This window comes from Lissotriton vulgaris, chromosome 6, assembly GCF_964263255.1.
Source record: "Lissotriton vulgaris chromosome 6, aLisVul1.2, whole genome shotgun sequence".
NCBI lineage: Eukaryota > Metazoa > Chordata > Amphibia > Caudata > Salamandridae > Lissotriton > Lissotriton vulgaris.
The window spans coordinates 1,389,396,608-1,389,415,804 of record NC_141694.1 but is presented as its reverse complement, the minus strand read 5'-3'; the positions used below and the strand labels follow the sequence as shown (position 1 = coordinate 1,389,415,804).

At 44.1% G+C, this 19,197-nt stretch overlaps 1 protein-coding gene across 4 annotated transcripts in view; it reads right to left on the bottom strand.

Annotated features, from left to right (window-relative positions):
• The window catches only part of PPP4R3B (protein phosphatase 4 regulatory subunit 3B), a 381,773-nt gene that overhangs the window by 177,447 nt on the left and 185,129 nt on the right, over positions 1-19,197 (bottom strand). For all 4 annotated transcript variants that reach the window (XM_086927499.1, XM_086927500.1, XM_086927502.1 and 1 more), the window contains exon 7: positions 6,575-6,691. In XM_086927499.1, coding sequence (XP_086783625.1) covers positions 6,575-6,691 — 117 coding nt within the window. The remainder of the gene's footprint in view (positions 1-6,574; positions 6,692-19,197) is intronic.

Sequence of the window (19,197 nt, the reverse complement as noted above, 5' to 3'; positions counted from 1 at the left end):
CCTCTACTTGTTGTATCTCACTCTCTGCCTGCACCTGTGGCATGTGTCCCTCTGCATGTGCCATCTATCTTTCTTGACTCTTAATCTCCTTCCTTCTCTCTCTTATTGTGAAATATACATTGTATGCATAATAATTTATTTGTTTCTTGTGTTTTACAGATATTATATTTTAAAAAAAATTCAAGTTTTTTTTATCTTAGAAGGTAAGCATAAGAAATAAAAAAAACTTTTTTGCAGCAGTGTCTAAGTTTTCATTATTTATAAGGTAAGTATGAGAATCAAAAATAAGTTTGGTATCACTCTTATTGTGACAGAATAACTGCCTCACTCTCTCAGTCACTTGCTCCTCCTTTCTCTACATGTCTCTCCCTTACAGTTCATCTTCTTTGCTCTCTCTTTCTACCACTCCTCCTCTTTACCTCAGTCAGTTTCCCTCTTTCTTTATTTTGTTACGTTTGATCTTATTCTCCTTCCTTCACTCTGTTATCCAATCCTTACCTGTTAGAAAACTTTCATTTACTGGCACTCCACTTCCTCCAGTGCACTTACTTCTCTCTGTTTCTCACACCTCTTCCCTTTGTGTTCACTTTTGTTGACACTTCTTTGTTTTGAAAACAGTGCCACAGGCCCTTAAATATTCATTAGTTACCACCGAATACTATATGGCCTCAAGGTCCATAGGAATCAATGGCAATTACCGAATCAGTAAATACCGATTCGGTAAAATGACTGAATTATACAAATTCAGTCATTTCAAAAGAGAAATTACATACATCCCATTTACCTACTCTTAAATATTGAAGTGGTATGATTTGGGGCCCGGTGTAGGTAGGCATTTACAGGTTGGTAACAGCCGAATTTGGCCGTTACCGACCGGTAAATGTCTTTTCCAATGTAGGAGGCATATATTTACAGATTTGATATTTTTACAGATTCTGTATTCACCGAATGGGTAAATACAGACTCGGTAAAAATATCAAATATGTAAATTCTAATATAGGTAGCACTGTTGACAGTGCTAGAGACGTCTAAGAATTTGTTATTTACCACCCAATACAATTGGGTGGTAAATAAAAAATTCCTGTGTACATGCACATCTGTGCATGTACACCTGTGCCATGTGGCACACATACATGCCCTAAGGGCATGTATGTGTGTCACATTGCACAGAAGCCAAAAACAGGGGTGCTACAGGGTGCCAAATTGACACCCTGTTCCCACTGGCAGGATTCGGTATTTACTGATTCTTTGCCATTGATTCCTATGGGCTTCAAGGCCCATAGGAATCAATGGCAAATACAGATTCGGTAATTAATTCGGTAAAAATACCTACATCCCCATTGCCAGTTCTTAAATACCAAATCGGTATGATTCGGCATTTAAGAAGTGGTAATCTGGGATTACCTACATCGGGCCCTCGGTATTTATGAGTAGGTAAATCGAGATTACATACATCTGGCCCATTGAGTTGTAACATTTATATACATATGTTACATTTCAGTGCTTTGGAAGTAGTACAGTATATTATAGGTAAACACCTTATAGGTTTATGCTGTACCACATCGTTATAGTTTTGCACTTTGACATTCACTATGAGAAACTTTTACATACAAACATAGAAATGTAGTTCTTTCTTTAACCAGTAGAGGTAGTTCTAAAAAGAACAGTTTTTTTGTTTTTGTTTTGCTTGAAAAACGATGTAAAAAAAAAAAACTTTTTAAGGCAGGTAATTGTTCAACCGGAACAAACTATGAAAAATAAAGAAAAAAATTATGGGGTGCACCTGTGCTTCCTGGTTTTTTTGCAGGATAACTTGAATGGACTCTTGTCCAAAGGCTATTAGTTTCTGGCAACGAATGCATTGCATCATCAAATTCTTAAATTCTGGTTGGATATTTGCAACCATTGATGCTTGCATTGGTGGTGTTGTTGATTGAGAAGACGTGCTGGGAGCAGAGCCCTGCTCCTCTGATGATCTTTTCCTTACAGCTTTACTCCAATTGTTTGGGTGTGTATTCTTGACATGGCGTTCCATGCTAAAAGTTCCAAAGCTGTACTTCTTCTGTGGATCCCCTCTGGAAAGTACCGTGTCACAGATTTTGCATGTGACAAAAGGTACATTTACCTTTTTCTGTCCTTCTGGGAATTAAAACAATTTCCAAACTATGGACTCTTTTGGTGATATAGGGGTATTAGGAACAAACTCAGGTTCCTCATGTTCAGAATTCTCAGATTCCTCATGTTCTGAATGTTAAGGTTCCTCATGTTCTTAATGCTCAGGTTCCTGCTGTTCAGACATTTCAATACATTTTTCAGGAGCAAAGTGCTGATGAAAAAAGGTGTTTCTTCCTCGAAAGCCAAAGGAGAATGATGAACATGAGGGGTCTTTCAACAATTGGAGTAGGAAGTATTATAAACCAATTAAATATTTTGTTTTGAGGTCACATGGTTGGACGTAAGCTTACGGAGCGCTTATGTTGCGTTTACGGAGCACTTACGTAAGCTTACGTTGCGTTTACGCTCTATTTACGGAGCGCTAGCGTCATCTTACGATGCGTTTACATAGTACGCACCCTCGTGAGATTTATAATTGCTTAAATAAAGTTGTATATGGTCTTTAAAAGTTTACATTAACATGTTCTTTATTATCCCAGATGTGTACCTTTACATTGTGCAATGAATACATAGATATAACGATTTAAAGTTTATAAAACTTTCGGGGGTAAGAGCTCGAAGCTTTTACGGTGCGCGGACGGAGCTCTTACGTTGCGTGCACGTGCGACCTACCCTCGCGAGATTTGTTACTACTTCAAAAAAAAATATACTATTAAAAGTTTTAAAAAACATTTTCTACATTAAAGCAGATATGGTCTACCTTTAAAATCTACGATCTTCACTAACGGCCCCACCAGACCGCCGGGGATGCCTGGTCTCACCCTGGAGATACCCATTAAGGGACCATCTCTCAGGGAAGCCAGGAAGGGTTTCGCAGCGGTCGAAGCGCCTTGGGACCCTACGGGTAAGTAGTGCGCTATATAAATGCCAATACATTTACATTTACGTTGAAAACAGATATTATGTTTTAGAAACTTAAAAAAATGTGTCGGGGTAAGAGCTCAGAGCGTTCACGGTGCGCGGACCCTGTAAATATATTAAAAAAAAAAAAAAACTTGAAAATAAAAAATATATATTATATTAAATATATATATATATATATATTCACTGAAAAAACCATAGGTTTCAAGCCTTACATAGTTGGGTATTAGCATTTAAAAAACCTTGCAAATTCACTGAAAAAAGCATAGGTTTCTCAAAAGGCCCCCGTAGGACACAGTCTCTCGACCCGCCGATGGCTCAATTTGAAATTTGCAAAACAGGATGCAAGGTGCAGGGATTTTTGTTATATATGATGCATGATCGTTTGTTTTTATTGAACTAATCAAAGAAGCTGCTGTGCCTAAGTTGGTACAATGTGTCACTGGGGCGTCCACCTGTGTAAATTCTACACATCTGCATAGATCACATAGTTGAATAAATATACACAATTTAGGACACGTATGTAGGTTATTAAGCAGATATAGAAAAAAAGTGGCAGTCAGACCAGACAGATTTTCAAAGCCACACTGCTACACTGAGGAAATGCAATTCATAGTAGCGCACACACAAAGTTTATGAGCTGTAATAAGCGGGGGAGAGGGGCTACAAACAATTGGATGCATACTGCAGAAATAAAAGTAGAGATACAAGAGTAAAAACATGGTTCTCTGTCACTGAGAAGATTCAAGTCTTAATATAACAGAGAACTTTATTATCAATAACAAACTAGTTTACTAGATCCTTGAATTGCGGTAAGAAAAGTAAAGGGGGTGTAAGGCGGACGACAAAAAGGAAAAAAAATAATTTACTTACCTTCTGTGACAGTATTTCTGGTAGAAGCCCTCAGTCTCTTGTACACTGGTGTCAATTCCCTGGATTTCTTCCCATGCAGAGTTTAGGCATGCATTTAGCAACCAAAGGACAATTGCACTGAGCCTTTTGAATGGCATTTCCACAGATGTTACACTTAAGTGGAGTGAGTCTGGCATATGACAAACTTCAATCTCATCCTTCCACCCACTCAAAAGGCTCTCACAAAAAACAATGAAAAATAGCTGGGATAGTGGTTAAGGAATACAATAAGGAGATTATTAAAGTGTGTGTATATATATATATATATATATATATATATATATATATATATATATATATATATATATATATATATATATATATATTTTTATTATTTTTTTTTTCAAGCAAAAGATCCCGAACCTCCGACTTCGGCGAACAGAGACCAGACGAATCCCAAAAGTAAGGCAAGATGATTTATTGCACCAAGTTAAAAAGCGCAGCGGACGGACGCGTTTCGGGCGGATGCGCTTGATCACAGTAAAATGCAATTTGAAATGCCTTGTTTTTATATGCTGTTGTGCACACCATGTGACATACGAACATGAACAACATACTATAAAGTGAACCACAATCCGTTAAGAGATTTTATATATTCCCTTTCTCTTACGTTAACATGTAAAATATATATAGCCACATTGATAATTCAAAAATATATCAATTTTATACTGAATAAATTCATCAATGAAAATGTATACCTGCATAAATGCGAATTGGAAAAGTAACAAGCTAAGTAAATACAGTGCTAATGAACTAAAGTGCGTTTAGCAGCATAAAGTAAATGTGCAAAAATCACAATTGTAAACATTTAGAAATTGTGCAAACTTTTTGCATGTTAAAAGTAATAATTTATATACTTAAAACATACCAGAATATATATATATATATATATATATATATATATATATATATATATATATATATATACACACACACACACACACACACACACACTGTACAAAAGTTATTTATGGTTGCACCCCAAAAGTGCAATAACCAATGACATTTGCTTGTTAGGGCTATAAAGGGTTATACAATAACACAAAACATAACTCCTGGCACGCACCATGTTGCTCTATTCTTTTAACCAACTGTTACTTTAGAAAATCGGTGTCTTGTGTATTGCAAACACAGTAAGTTGTGGTGTATGTTGTGTGAGTATATAGTAAATAACACTAGATACCACAGGGTCTCAAAAGAAAGTGCCCAGGAATATAAAGAAGTAACCCAAATCACCCGCACCGCTAAATCAATGCAACACAGGAAATTCTCAAAGGATGAGGAAATAACCCATCAGCCACCATTCGGATCCGCCCTTCATCATTTGGGATTTTATCCGAACCACCCGTCTGAGAAAATCAGTGCCACACTCAGAGGTCAACCCGGTGGTTAGGGGGTCCCTCAGAGGGTATGAACACTAACAGTGTGGTCTACCACTCGATGATAATGAGTGGACAAATACACGGACTGGGGTGTGCACTGCAAAGAAAAGTGAGTGAGAAAAGGAAACCAAGAAAAAAGAGTGTATTAAAATTGGTTTAGAATAGGCACAAGATAATATTTATTCTGTGCGTGCCTTCAGCACCAAGATTAAAATTATGTGCGACCTAAAGCAGTCTGGTTATGTAGACTGCCTGAGGTTGGGATGGTCAACATGTTTCTGCAATATAGGGACTGCTACGTCCTTGCATTCATCAGGACCAAAACTGAACAATTTTAGCTACTGCACAACGTGAAAATAATAATAAGTGAAGTGAAAGAGAGTAACACAAGGAAATGTAAAGCAAGTGCTGACAGTCACCTGAATATTCCGCGTGCCCTTACGATCAGTATCGATCACTTGATCTGTAAGGTAGACTGGCCTCACCCCACCTGGCTGCGGCTCAGGGGAAGATGAAGCACCGCTCTTTCCGTCGGTACTCCGGGGCCGGCGTCCTGGCCGACTGGGGAGTATATAGACCAAACTGGACAATTTCAGTGAATTTACTGGTTTAAACTAGAAACGTTTTCCAGTGAACTTAATTTCCAAGATTTTTATAAGGTTTCTCTATGTACACAAACGTCAAGATCTGTCCATTTTCACTGCTAATAAATCACAACATACAAGATACCTACAGAAACAAATGAGTTAGTAGATGAGCAAGGAACAAGGGGCCTTGTTGTTCTTGCTGTGGTGAGATACCTAATCTGTATCAAATTATCTTGGGTGGTGTGCCGCCTGTTCCATGTGGACTGTGTAAGAAGATCTTTATGTATGATTAATTGGAGGCTGGAAGTATGCCCCAGGTTGAGGAACCCATAAGATGCAGTTAATTAGGCTTTGTGTCAGTATGTTTGCAACCTTTAGAGGCTACATTTTCACTTAATTCTGACATGCAAAAATGATTAAGAGAACAACGTTTTCAGTCAAATGGCTAAATATATACATTGCTATAAAAACTCAAAAAGTCAGTTCCTGCACATGCTTTTGTTTACATAAAAAGATACAACAAAAACGTAAGCTAAGGATGTCACAAGTACACCAAGATAGTCTACCATTAACGTATACAGAGAAAAATGCAATGATGGAGAAGTTGCTTGAATAATATAAAAAAACAATTCAAATTACATTTGTCATGATACTTACGTCATCACTTTGTTGGGCTTCTTGCATGACAAAGTCTCTGACCATTGATGGACTAAATTCAACCAGATAAGAAAATATATCTGTTGCAGCACATCTGACCTGCAAATCGTCCATACCCTTAGGATGAAGTGAAAAAAAAAATCTATTTATAGATTTCCCAGGAAAAATCTAAAACAATCATTGTTACTCAAACCATGTGTTAAAGACACAGTAAGTTTTTTTAATTTGGAAAGAAATAGCTTTGTATAAAATAAAAAAATTAGATCACCATCTTTATTTAACTTGGGAGAAAAGAAAGATCTGGAAGACAAAAATAAAGAAATGGAAGATAAAGTTATTCACCATTATAACTATTACAAGGTGGATCCCTAAACTTCCAGTAGAATCTGCACTTTAAGAATATCCCACCAAGAGCAAGACTGCTCTGCAAAAACCTTTCCCTAACAATTGCTCTCCATCACCTACAAATGGCACCACCCATTGTTGGTTTTGACTCTGTCCACAGGATGGGACGACATAATTAAAGGACAATCGCGGCACTGGTGTTAGTTCATGATACTTTTTCCAAACTGGCTCGTGCCATACGGAAAAGCATCATGAGGAACCAAGAAAGTATCAATAACTGCAACAACAACAAAATCACTCAAGGTTTGTTCAGGCTATGGTACTTCTCAATGGCTAAAGGATAAGCATGTGGCAGCCTAGCCACCTAAACGCCTCTAACAAGAGCAGTGCAGCAGCCATGGCACAGTAGAATGGTATCTTTTTTGGCAAAGGCGTAGCAGATAATGCTACAATGGATGACCTACTGAGAAAAAAGTGTTTGGTCGCCAAAGCTATTTGTAACCGCTACTGCAGATCAAACAAAAAGCTGATAATCAACTTGGTCCTCAAATGAGGTTGATGTAGTAGGATACACGTCACTTCTGTTTCGGCCTCTCGGTTCGTCCTTTCTGGTGTGGTGAGGAGGGATGAAGAAGGGTTAACAGATTGGCCCAAGTGAAGAGAAGATGCCACATGGGGTAGGAAGGACACACAGGCATGAATAACCAGCTTATAGAGCTAGAAAATAATGAAAGGTGGCCAAACGTAGAGGGCCTACAGGCTGGCATTATGGCCAGTAATGAGTTGAACTGGGTACCTGTGCAACTGCTCATATTGTGATGCCATGAAGAAAGTCAACTTAAGATCCAAGTCCTACTTCAGCACAACAAGCAGAGTGAGGTGGGGTGGAACGCTAGTGGTGATCTCACAAGGATCGCTGGTACATTAATGCGCCCAGGAACACAAAAAAGCATTTAACTGTCTCCACTGAGAAACCCTTCTGGGAAAGGGACAGTGAACTGCAAAAAGTCTGAAAGGTGGGATTGAAAGAGATCCAGGTCTTCAGACTCACCACTGAACAAATTTGTTCTAGCAACTAACAAAAACTGGTTTAATGAGTTTACCTGCAAGCAAGAGGACGCTTTGATTCTCAGCCGGCAGGCAAATGGATGCTAAAGGGCACCACTCTAGCTCCAGACATGCAGGTGTATCATTTGCAGACTGGGCTGAGGATCGGAAAGTCCTGCTGCTAGGGTAGGTCTTATATCCTGTGCAGGAAAGAGAGATGTTACCAAATATCTCAGCATACCAGATCCTCCTCATCCAATCTGGAGAGATTAGAAATAGCTTTACTCTATCCCACTGCAATTTACACTGGACCTTCGTCAGAAGCCAAACTGATTTCCTTTTCTGGACCAAGACAAATAGATCTATAGATACCGTTGTCTAGAAAAGATCTCCCAGTTCGCTGCAGGGCAGAGTTCCCACATGTGATTCTCCATTTAGAGGCAACAAAGCATTCACTCTCACACGGAGGTCCTCTTTAAGGAGAGCAACTGCCAGGAAAATGTTCCATTCCCTTCACATTCACCTCCCAGCAGTCAATAGGCCCACACTGCATGTACGCTGATAAGAATAGTGCTTGTATTGCCTAGCATGTCTGAATGGTGTTCTCCGAGATGGAAACTAATGGAAAGACAGACTGCAATCAGCCTCACTCAGTCAAGTTGTCCAGATGGGCACCCCAGATCAGCGAAGCATAGTCCGTGACAAATCAATTCTTTTTCTTTGGAGGGCTGAAGGGAATGCGACAAACAAAAGGTTGAAAGATTTTTCCCACCAGTGCAGACCCTGAAGAACTAAATGGAAGACCTGCACATACGTCTATGTCCCCATTTTCTAGAAGACTGATTTCATTTAATGTTGTCATCTTGATTTTTTGTGTTTTGATTGACCAGTTGAGTGCCTAAAGGTCCTGGAAGGTCTTAAGAGTCTGGTCTGGCGTTGGTACTAGAAAATATGTGGAGTACACTGTTTTTTTCTTCTAGTGGCGCCTTTCTATTGCCCTCTAGCTTAAGAGGTCATTAACTTCTTGTTGTAGGTGACTTTGTTCCTCTGTTACTCTTATTCCTTTATGGCACTGAGGGGGGTTCATTGGTTAATCTATTCAGTAACCATGTTGGATGAGGTTTAATATTAATTTGCCACAGATGATCCGTCCCCATTTCTTTCCGAATCCTCTTCCTCCCCTAGGTCACTAGTGTAGGAAGGTTTTCTCTGCCAGTCACTTTGTAATGGATGGTTCCTTTCTCGCCCCCAGTCCCGTCCTCTTAAGGCCCTTAAGGGTGATCAGTACTGCCTTTATAGTGGAGCTATTATGGCAGTGGTCTGTTGTGAGACTCTGGCATGCAAGGTAGCCTGATGCATGTCTACTTTCGGAGGTGTTTTTCCCCCTATCAAACTCTTCGAGCCCAGTCCGGGGCCACATGAATGAATTGGGCCGGTCGCGCCTGATCTTCAGCACTCTGGGGAGAAGTGGTATAGACGGAAAGACGCACAATAGACCACAGCTCCACTCGTGAAAAAAGTGTCGCAGAGCGCGTGCCACCTTGGAAATTCCAACACGCATAAGAGATGGCATTGCGCACTCTCTTCGGTGGCAAATAGATCTAACCAAGGCTATCCCCACTGTTGAAAGAGACCTTGCGTCACCTCCGAGCGAAGACGCCATTCGTGATCCATCATGCACCTGCGGCCGAGTTCGTCCGCCCTTGTGTTCAAAGAACATGCCAAGTGTTGAACCGTCAAGGAAATGCCTTGACGTTCCAGCCATGTCCAGAGACACAGAGCCTCCCGACATAGGGTCCACGACCCCACCCCACCTTGCTTGTTGCACTATCACATGGCAGTGGGGTTGTCTGTGAACACTTGCACTACTCTCCCTTTGACAGAGGAAGGAATGGCTTCAGTGCAAGTAGGATCGCCCAGAGCTCCAGAAGGTTGATATGGAGCCTGGACTACGCCGGAGACCTGAGTCCTCTGATCTTCGCCTCTCCCATATGGCGGTCCCATTCCAGGAGGGAAGCATCAGTCTCCACTTTGTGCTCCGGAGGGGAAGGGAGAGGGATCTGCCGCTGACCCAATGTTTGTTTGTGAGCCACCACTGCAACTGCTGTACAGTGCCCTCCAAGATCTAGACGTGCTCGGAAAAGTCCCCTTGATGCTGCGCCCACTGGAACTTCAGGTCCCACTACAGAGCCTGCATATGCCAACTGGCATGATTGGTCAGCAGGATGCAGGAGGCCATGAGGCCCAGCAGCCTCAAAGTCCTCCTGACTGAAACCTATCATAGCCTGAATGTCCTGGACCCGCTGCTCCGGAGGATAAACCTGAAACTGCACAGTGTCCAGAACCGCTCCAATAAAGAGGAGCTTCTGAGAGGGAATTAGGTGTGACTTCAGCAAGTTGGAGAACCCCAGCAAATGCAGGAGGTCGGCTGTATTCTAGAGGTGGGAGACGACTGACTGGGGTGAGTACGCCTTCCACAAGCAGTCGTTGAGATAGGGCAAGACTGAAACCCCTGATCTGCGCAGTTGAGCTGCGACCACCCCCTTCACTTCTGTGAACACCTGAGGGGCACTTGTAAGGCCAAAGGGCAGCACAGTGAACTGAAAGTGCTCGTGGCCTACTGTGAACTGTAGGTAATTCCGGTGTGCCTGCAGGACAGGGATATGAAAATAAGCGTTCTGCAAGTCCAACACCACCATCCAGTCTTGCTGGTCAGGGGCAGACAGAGCCTGAACAAGTGTGAGCATCTTGAACTTCTCCTTCCGGAGGAAGCGAATGACGTTCCTAAGGTCTAAGAAGGACGCCCTACCCAGCGAGTCAGCGGTGTCAAGGCCACAACGAATTGTGAACTTGGCGTGTCTCTCCCATCAGCAATAGCTTGGGAGAGCACCATCCGGGCCTCCTCGGGACACTGAGGCAGCACCTGGCAACGTGTCCCACACAAAATGGGAATAATGGCCCAAGAGGCATGCGGTGTTCACAGACAGCAGCCCTGAACTGGGGGAAATAAAAATGTTCTTCCCAAACTGTTCCAGTTTCTTGGATTCCCTGTCAGGTGGTGCAGTAGGGAATGCACTTGGGGCGCAGAGGCCTGAACAACCAAGCTCTCAGGGGTAGGGTGCTGGGAGAGGAAAATAGGGTTGTCCGGGGTCAGGCAATGGCGTTGGGCGACATTCCTATCCTCAGGCGCCCCTGTATTGGGCCTGAACCAGGTGCCCAAAAGAACGTCTGAAAGTCGTCATTAAAGGGCAGCAGCGGCTCCGTAGAGGAAGACGCCAGCCAAAGCACTTCTGTCAGGAGGTTAGTCCCGATGGCCACCGTAGGGAGCTCGAGGTGGAGAGCCTCAGCTGCCATATGCAACTCCACAGAATATGTACCACTTTCCTCCGTAGCCACGTTTAGAAGAAGAGTGTGCCAGGTTCTTAAGTAAAATCCAGTTCACCAGCATCCTCCAAATCCTCATCCCAGTCCGGGGCCAACTCGCACTGGGGTGCGAGAGGGTCCTCAGACTCCTCCCAGTCCTCCCCAATCTGCCGGGCAGGCGGAAAAGGAGGTGGATGGTGAAAGGGAGAGAAATCCCTCATCGGCTTTGGAATCTGCGTCGATCGAAACCGGCCCGGCACCGTCTCCACATTGGGGTGGAAGCTTGGGACAGCGTCTGTCAGGGAGCCGGCCGGCGGTGGTGCCATGGAGGTCGTACAAGGCCAATCGACATCGGCTGGGATCCATGCACGGATCCATAGGGGGTCTCTCGGCGTTGAGACCGGAGTCGTCCACGTCGGGCTGGAGCCGACGACGAAGAGAGGACCCCCTCCCCCCCCCCCCCCCCCCCCCGTCTGACCCGCGGAGCCCAAAGGCGTGCCAGCAGGGCCCGACGGCCCAAAGACTCGTGCCATGGCTGACAGGAAGTCCTGCAGCTGGGCCAGAGTTGCTGATGGACCCGGAAAGGGCGGGTAGTCCATCAGCAACTCCGTAGGTGGGGGTGGCACCACTCGCACCCTCAGCCATGTCACGGGGAAGGCGAAGTGCGACAGCGCTCGACTTCTTGTGCTTCACCTTACCTGACTCATAGTGCGAAGACTTTGTTGAACGATGGTGGTGATGACTCCCCGACCGGTCCCTCGAACTCCCACGGGACCGGGACCTCAAATGGCGCAGAGCCGACTTCCGGGTATCTAGCCACTTTCGGGACCGCTCCCACAAAGTTTTCCGAGCCATGGCCCGACACTTGGGGCATGATTTGGAGTCGTGGTCACGGCCCAGGTAGTAGAGACACTCACCGTGCGGATCAGTCATCGACATCGTGCGGGGACAAGACGCACAAAACAATAAACCGTGCATCCCTATACACCAGGAGTCTCAAAGAACAGAGACAAAAGTCCCAAAAAACTCAGTCAAAAATTGACTGGGGGGTTACCGCTCTCTGGTTCTGTGCTTGCTGGCACGGAAAAAGAAAGAACTGACTTCAGCGCGTGGGGGTACGTCTAAGTAGCTCCAGCGATGTCATCTCGGCGACTTCTTGACTTGTGTTCTCAAGAACATTTTTAATGTATTGTGTAATACATTGTATTTTTGGTAAACATGATGTATTCAACAATTGTATGAAAACAAAAACTTTTTTAATCTGTAAAGTGTAATAAATGTATGCTCATTTTTTAAATTATCTTGTTGTATTGCTTTAACTTGTTATAAATTCACACAAAACTGTCCTTGAGCGATTGTTAATACTGCATGCTGGGTTCCAGTCCAGAGTTTATATATTACTGAATTATTGTGATTTATATGACTATTTCATACGTATTTGGTGGTTGCGTCTAATAATGAATATGAAGTGCAGTAGGTATTAAATCCCAGTTGATCATTTTTCATGGGACTCTTTGACTTTAGGGACATTGTAACTTTCTTAAATACCATTTACTAGGTACTTACAGGGATCTGAATTTGCCAATTGTGGTACAGCTTTAGGGAAGAAGCCCTGAACAGGGAACCTGGTTGGCTGGGACCCTATGCACTACAATTGAAACCACATCATTTTACGGTCAAAAGGGAGCGGGGGAGGAGCTAACCATGTCAAGAGAGGCACTTTCTAACATTCATGCTTGGCTTACATAGTTCTGGTGGCACTTGGAGCAAAATATAACCGGCGTTTGCTCCACACACCACTTTCATTCCATTGACCCACGTGGCCACAGGTTTCGTTCTCATCACGTTTTCAGTGTTTTTCAGTGCCTTTTGGTTTTCTCCTTTCCCACAATACCAGTCTTATGCTCTAAGGTCAACTATTTTCTTATGAAAAACTATCCACCTCAGCACAGTTTCTTCCTCCTTGACATCCAATCTCTCTCTTGTACTTTCAGGCCTAACTGCAGGAAAAAAAAGAATCGGACAATGGATGCTATGTTAAAGGATTTCCAGCGTGGGGATCGGAGGTCATACAGGTCTTGATGTCATAGTACCAAATGGTCGATGACTCAACGGCGCGAAAAAAAGAGAAAGAGGCTACTGAGCAACGCTGGACCCAACCACAAGATTATGGAGTAACACACAGCATGTGAATATATGAATATAGAAAAGAGTTGTGCAGCAAAACCTAGTTTTCTGTAGTGTTTGTAGGTTTTGGAACTAAAGACTTATTGGCATAAGCTCTACAGATCAAGAAACTTTGTGAGCAATAGGATTAACGCAACAGCCGGTCCTGGTTAAGAAGAACAACCGTCACCTTCTTTGAATGATGAACAGTCAAGAGTGGAAGACTTGACTGCCTTTGCTTGGGATCTACAAATCGACAAGAGTTTAAACAATTGTGCATGTGTGTACACAATGAGATCTAGTGAGAACCATTGTAGTGTGTATGTATGTATTGCACATTTGTATAGCGCGAAACTGTCACCCAGAGGGTATCCTGGCGCTTTTGACTCTACTGGACCAGCTACACAATCACGCCATTACACTGTTCTGGGGAAGAGGTAGGTTTTTAAACCCTTCTTAATAGATGGAAAAGCCCTCAAGCTCCTCAAGGACAAGAGAAGGGAGTTCCAGAGCTTGGCAGCCGCATATCCAAAGGACCGGCCCCCCCATCCGTAGCCTATGGATTCTCTGAACCACCACAAGATATGCCGAGGAGGAGCGCAATGGTCTTGCTGCATGGTACCATGAAAAGAGGTTCTGTAGCATGACTGGGCCTTGGTCACGCGAAGCCTTAAAGACCAGGCAGGATGCTTTGCAGTAGATTCGCTGCTGAACTGGCAGCCAATGAAGGTCTTTAAGCGCGAGGGAGGAGGAAGCTGCGCGCGGCCTAGAGAGAGCGAGCTTCGCAGCCATGTTTTGAATACGCTGCAGCTTGTTAATCAAAGTACCGGGGGCCCCTAAAAGCAGTGCATTGCAATAATCTATCCTACTAAGGATAATACCACGCACCAACTCTGGTCTAGCCTGAGCCGGAAGCAGGGGGAAGAATTTTTCGCAAAGTACGGAGTAGCATCATACATGTAGAGATGGTTTTGTTGACAAAACCATCCAACTGTAGATTAGGACCAAACCTGACTCTGAGATTGCGGGCAGAGTCCGCCGCCACCACCACATTGCCCAAGGAGGAAGAAGGCCAAAGGTCTGCCGGTGAAGGACGCAGGGCACGGTCCAATGAACAGTGGAGTACCTCTGTCTTTGAGCTATTGAACTGGAGAGAGTTGTTTTTCAGCCAGTCGGCAGTGGTGGTCATACATCGGTGGAAAGTCTCTGTGGACACGGCATCTTCTCCTTCAAGAGAGAAAATGAGCTGGGTGTTGTCGGCATAATTAATCACTGAGATGCCGAAAGACTTGATCAGACTGATCAGGGGGCGGAGGTACAAATTAAATAAGATGGGACTGATCGCTGACCCTTGGGGGACACCCTGTCCCACTCTCCTGTTGCCTGATCGAGAAGGTGGTAGAGCCACCACCTGGTGTCTGTTCTGGAGATAGGAGATCAACCAATTCCGTGCCAATCCCGCTACCCCGATCTCCTCCAGCCTGTTGACAAGAATGGAGTGGCTGACCGCGTCGAACGTGGCCGACATGTCTAGCAGCACTAAAAAGGCTGCTCGACCATTGTCGATCCGTGAGCGGAGAGCATCCAACACTACCACCAGCGCCGACTCCATACCGTGGGCCTGGCCGGAAGCCTAACTGGGCCACATCCAGACAGATGTTACTTTCCAGAAAGATGGACAGAGACCGGGTCACAAGCTTTTCCATGATCTTGACCGGGAAGGGAAGCAACGAGATTGGCCGATAATTTGCCAGACAGGTGGGGTCAAGAGTGGTGTTTTTTAGGAAAGGGGAGACCACTGCCAACTTCCAGCATTCTGGGACCGTGGCAGTGCTAAAGGACTGGTGGCAGATGGAAAATAAGGGGCGAAAGAGTTCCCCCTGAAAGGATTTCCAAACTTTGCGGGGTAGTGGATCAAGAGGAGAGCCCGAAGACACCCCATTTGCTTATACGCAAACTCATCGAACGGAGGAAGAGTAAAACTCTCCAGCCGCCGGTGACCTGCCTGTTCTTCTAGCTCATCTGAAGTAGAAGACGATACAGGGGCAACTGGGGACTGGGGACAAGAAGTGCCTACGTTAGAAAGACCACTCAGGATGTTAGCAATTTTGTCCTCAAATGCAGGTGCCAGGGAGTCACAGAGAGACTGTGAGGCTGGAATATTATTAGCCGCGCAGGTCGGCCTGGAAAGGTCATTAACTATTATAAACAGGGTCTGCGATTTATTAGATGCCTGCAACAGCATATCCTCAAAGTTTTTTGCTTTAGCGCACTTAATCTGGGCTTTGTAGTCCAGAAGTGCTTGTTTATATAGGGATTTAGCAGCCTCAGAATAAGACTTCCTCCAGACCCTTTCTGCCTGTTTGCACCGGAGTTTTAATTGGAGAAGGCGGTTCGAATACCATGGCATGGCAGGCCTACGTCTGGCTCTAGATTTCCGTATGGGAACCAGCGTATCCAGTGAGTTGGTGATTTGCTGGCACAAGCTGGAATAGCTCGCCTCCACATTCTCCTTCAAATTAAAACTTCCGGGAAGCAAAAGAGGAATGTCAGGGTTGATCAGAAGTTTGGACCATTGCCTACTAACTTTGGTGGAGTCCGAACCGTTCTTTCTCAAGAACTCAACGGGAAGGTAGAGGGAGAAATGGACTAGAGCATGGTACGTCCAGCATTGGATGGCTATATCCCTGATCACCACCTGAGTGGTTTCCGCAAAATCCAGGTCTAGGGCATGACCCTTCATATGAGTGAGAAAGTACCAGCTGTTGCAACTGAAGGTTGCTGCAGGCCTGGCACAATTCTCTGTAGGCTGTATCCGAAGGCCCATTAGGCCACAGATTGAAGTCCCCCAAAATAAGTAATCTGGCATGTGAATTGGAAATATCAGATTAAATCAATCAGATCTGGTATTTTGGATAATGCATTACCCGGGGGTCTATAGCAAAGCAATCCAGATTGCAAAACACCTTTGTGTCCTTTAAGCGAGAAGCCCATAAGTTCGAATCCTTGGACCGCTTTTACCTCAAACTGGGAGAAGGCCAAGGAGTCTCTAAAGATGAATCCTATCCCTCCAGCTCTGTTCCCCAGCCTAGGGCAGTGCATGAATTTATTACCCGGAGGGCAGGCCAGTCCCAGTTCTACATCGCTGTCTGCTCGGGTCCACGTCTCGGTAAGAAAAAGTACATCCAGCCCATAGGAGTCAATAAGGAATGCAATTTCAACATAATGCTTACAGAGCGACCGGACATTGAGCAGACCGCAAGACAGCACCCCAGAATTTTCGGTGTTGGAACCCAGCGGATGACTTGCCTGGAGATGTTGACCTAGCTGAATTGCCTCAGTTCTAGAATAGGTTAAGTGGAGTTGAGTATCAGAGGCAGCATGGCTAGCGCTAGACGCGACCTGTGTGCGAACGGGCGCAGACGGGCTTACCTCTGGCGCACCTCCAGCGCGCCATTGGCGCGCCCGCTGCGCGCCAACGCTGCACGCTTGAGAAAGGCACATCTTATATAGCCGTTAAGCGCGGGAGTCCTGCGAGGCAGACCTCTGGGCTCCACACCCAAGATGGCCCCCGTTAATCGGCACCTCCTGGCTACCCACACCCAAGATGACGGCCAAAACGCCGCGATGCGGTTACAAGAAGTCCTAAGTCCCACAAAATGCGGGTGGCGATACAATTATAGTGCAGGTAAGAGCTAGTTGCTAGTTATGGCCCCAGAAGATGTCCACAATGCACGAAGAGGCGACTGCGTCCTAAATTCGAGCAGTGTGATAGTGCAGGTGCACGTGAAAGTGAGATTTTAAAATAATAAAAACAGGTAGCAGCAGCTTACGCGAGTGTGGAGTGGCAAGTAATAGTCTACCTGGACTGAGGAAGTTCCTGCTTAAATAAACTCCTCTGAGCGCGGGAGTCCTGCGAGGCAGACCTCTGGCCCCACACCCAAGATGGCGCCCGTTAATCGGCACCTCCTGGCTACCCACACCCAAGATGGCGGCCAACACCGAACACCCACACCCAAGATGGCGGTTTCAGGATTTATTGCCCGAAGTCCCTTCCCTGGACTCATAGCTTTAAGTCTTGATCTAACCTGTTCTGAATTAAGAGCTACTAATGGTTAATGAAATTCAACCTAAGCTGCTAATATCATTACTGCTGTAATAGTGACATCATCAGGGCAATATTATATTCGTTACCACCATATGCAAGAATATGAGCAGTGATCACCTCAGTTGATCAGGCAGGGTTACCAGCAGTAATGTAAAATACAAAAGTCTTTATCAATATGGAATGCCTCTGCATGGATAATACACAGCATAGCTGCTGTACCCTTGATGCCAAGGTAACAATATTAATAATATATCTCCCCAGCTCCGCTTCATTGATCTGTCAATATCAGCTTTAAATATATTTTGGAAATTCAAATTTTTCTCCAGACACTAGTGAATGAGTTCTTAAAATAAAGACATTTTCATCTTGAATACATGCTTTTTATTTTTGGTATTCATATATTAATTCATCCAAGAAAAATCTCATTAACTAGACTGGTCTGCACTGCGGAGAACTACTGCGATAGTGTATCTGACCTGGTTTTATAGCAACTGCTTCATAGGTGGAGTGGTGCATTTCATTATGCTCCTGCATATACTGGCCCCAACACTAGACATTAGAACAGTGTGATAAGCCATACAAATGGAGCCAATATGCTGAAAAGGACCACAACATAAGAGATGCCACTGTCAGCTTTTCGCCCCAAATCATCTTAAACTGGTAAACAATCTTACTCTGTACACATCCAAAACATGCGTGAATACTTCCAAGAGAATCTCAGAGTTAAAGAGCACAGTTTTTTCACTACAAGGTTCTCACGGATTTTGATTGTTGCTGGTGATAAAGGAATTGGCTGTAATCTCATCAAATTTGGGTCGGAATCAGGTTGTTTCAGCAATGGTATAATAGAGGCTGCTTTATAGACCTGTGGAACTATGGTATGTTATGAGAAATTGATAACTGTTGTTAATGAGCCTATAATACTCTGTAGTATTTGCTTCATAACATTAAAGTCAGAAATCTGACGGAAGTCCAGAGTTCATCCTGGTGACTGCTCGGATGAGCATACAAGCATAGATTAATGTAAAGGGAGAATGTCAAATTTTAGCCATCATAAAAAGTTGTTTTTTCTTCAATATCTTCTCTTAGGATGTTGCAGGAGGCTGGCTCTCTATATAGTGCATTAAAATGAGGGACACTGTGCAGAGAGTCAGGCGGCCCTTACTGGCTTGTATGGGTTAAAAAAACTCCTTTCTGGTACTGTGAACAAGCAGTTTAGGCTTAACAAAGGATAGTGCTATGTACACGACACTCAAAGAAATCGGACAATTTATAAATAAAACAGATTTTCATATGAATTTAGAAACTAAGATCGCAATGCGATAAGCCTTTTTTAAGATAGTGATTTTTCAAGACTTACAAAATGCACTGCATTGTATCTGTAAAGCTGCAATGTTATTCAATAGGGGAAAAACATACTGTATTTGGTTGGTTAGCAACGACTTACAGGACTGTTCTTCTAGACTTCAGTATGGGGCAAGGTCCAAAGTATCACCAACTGGTCACCTCAGTCCGGTCTTCCACATCCGGGTGCAGATGTGCTGTTTGGCACGGAGTGTCCCGTTTAAAGGAATGGGGAACAGTACCTGTCAAA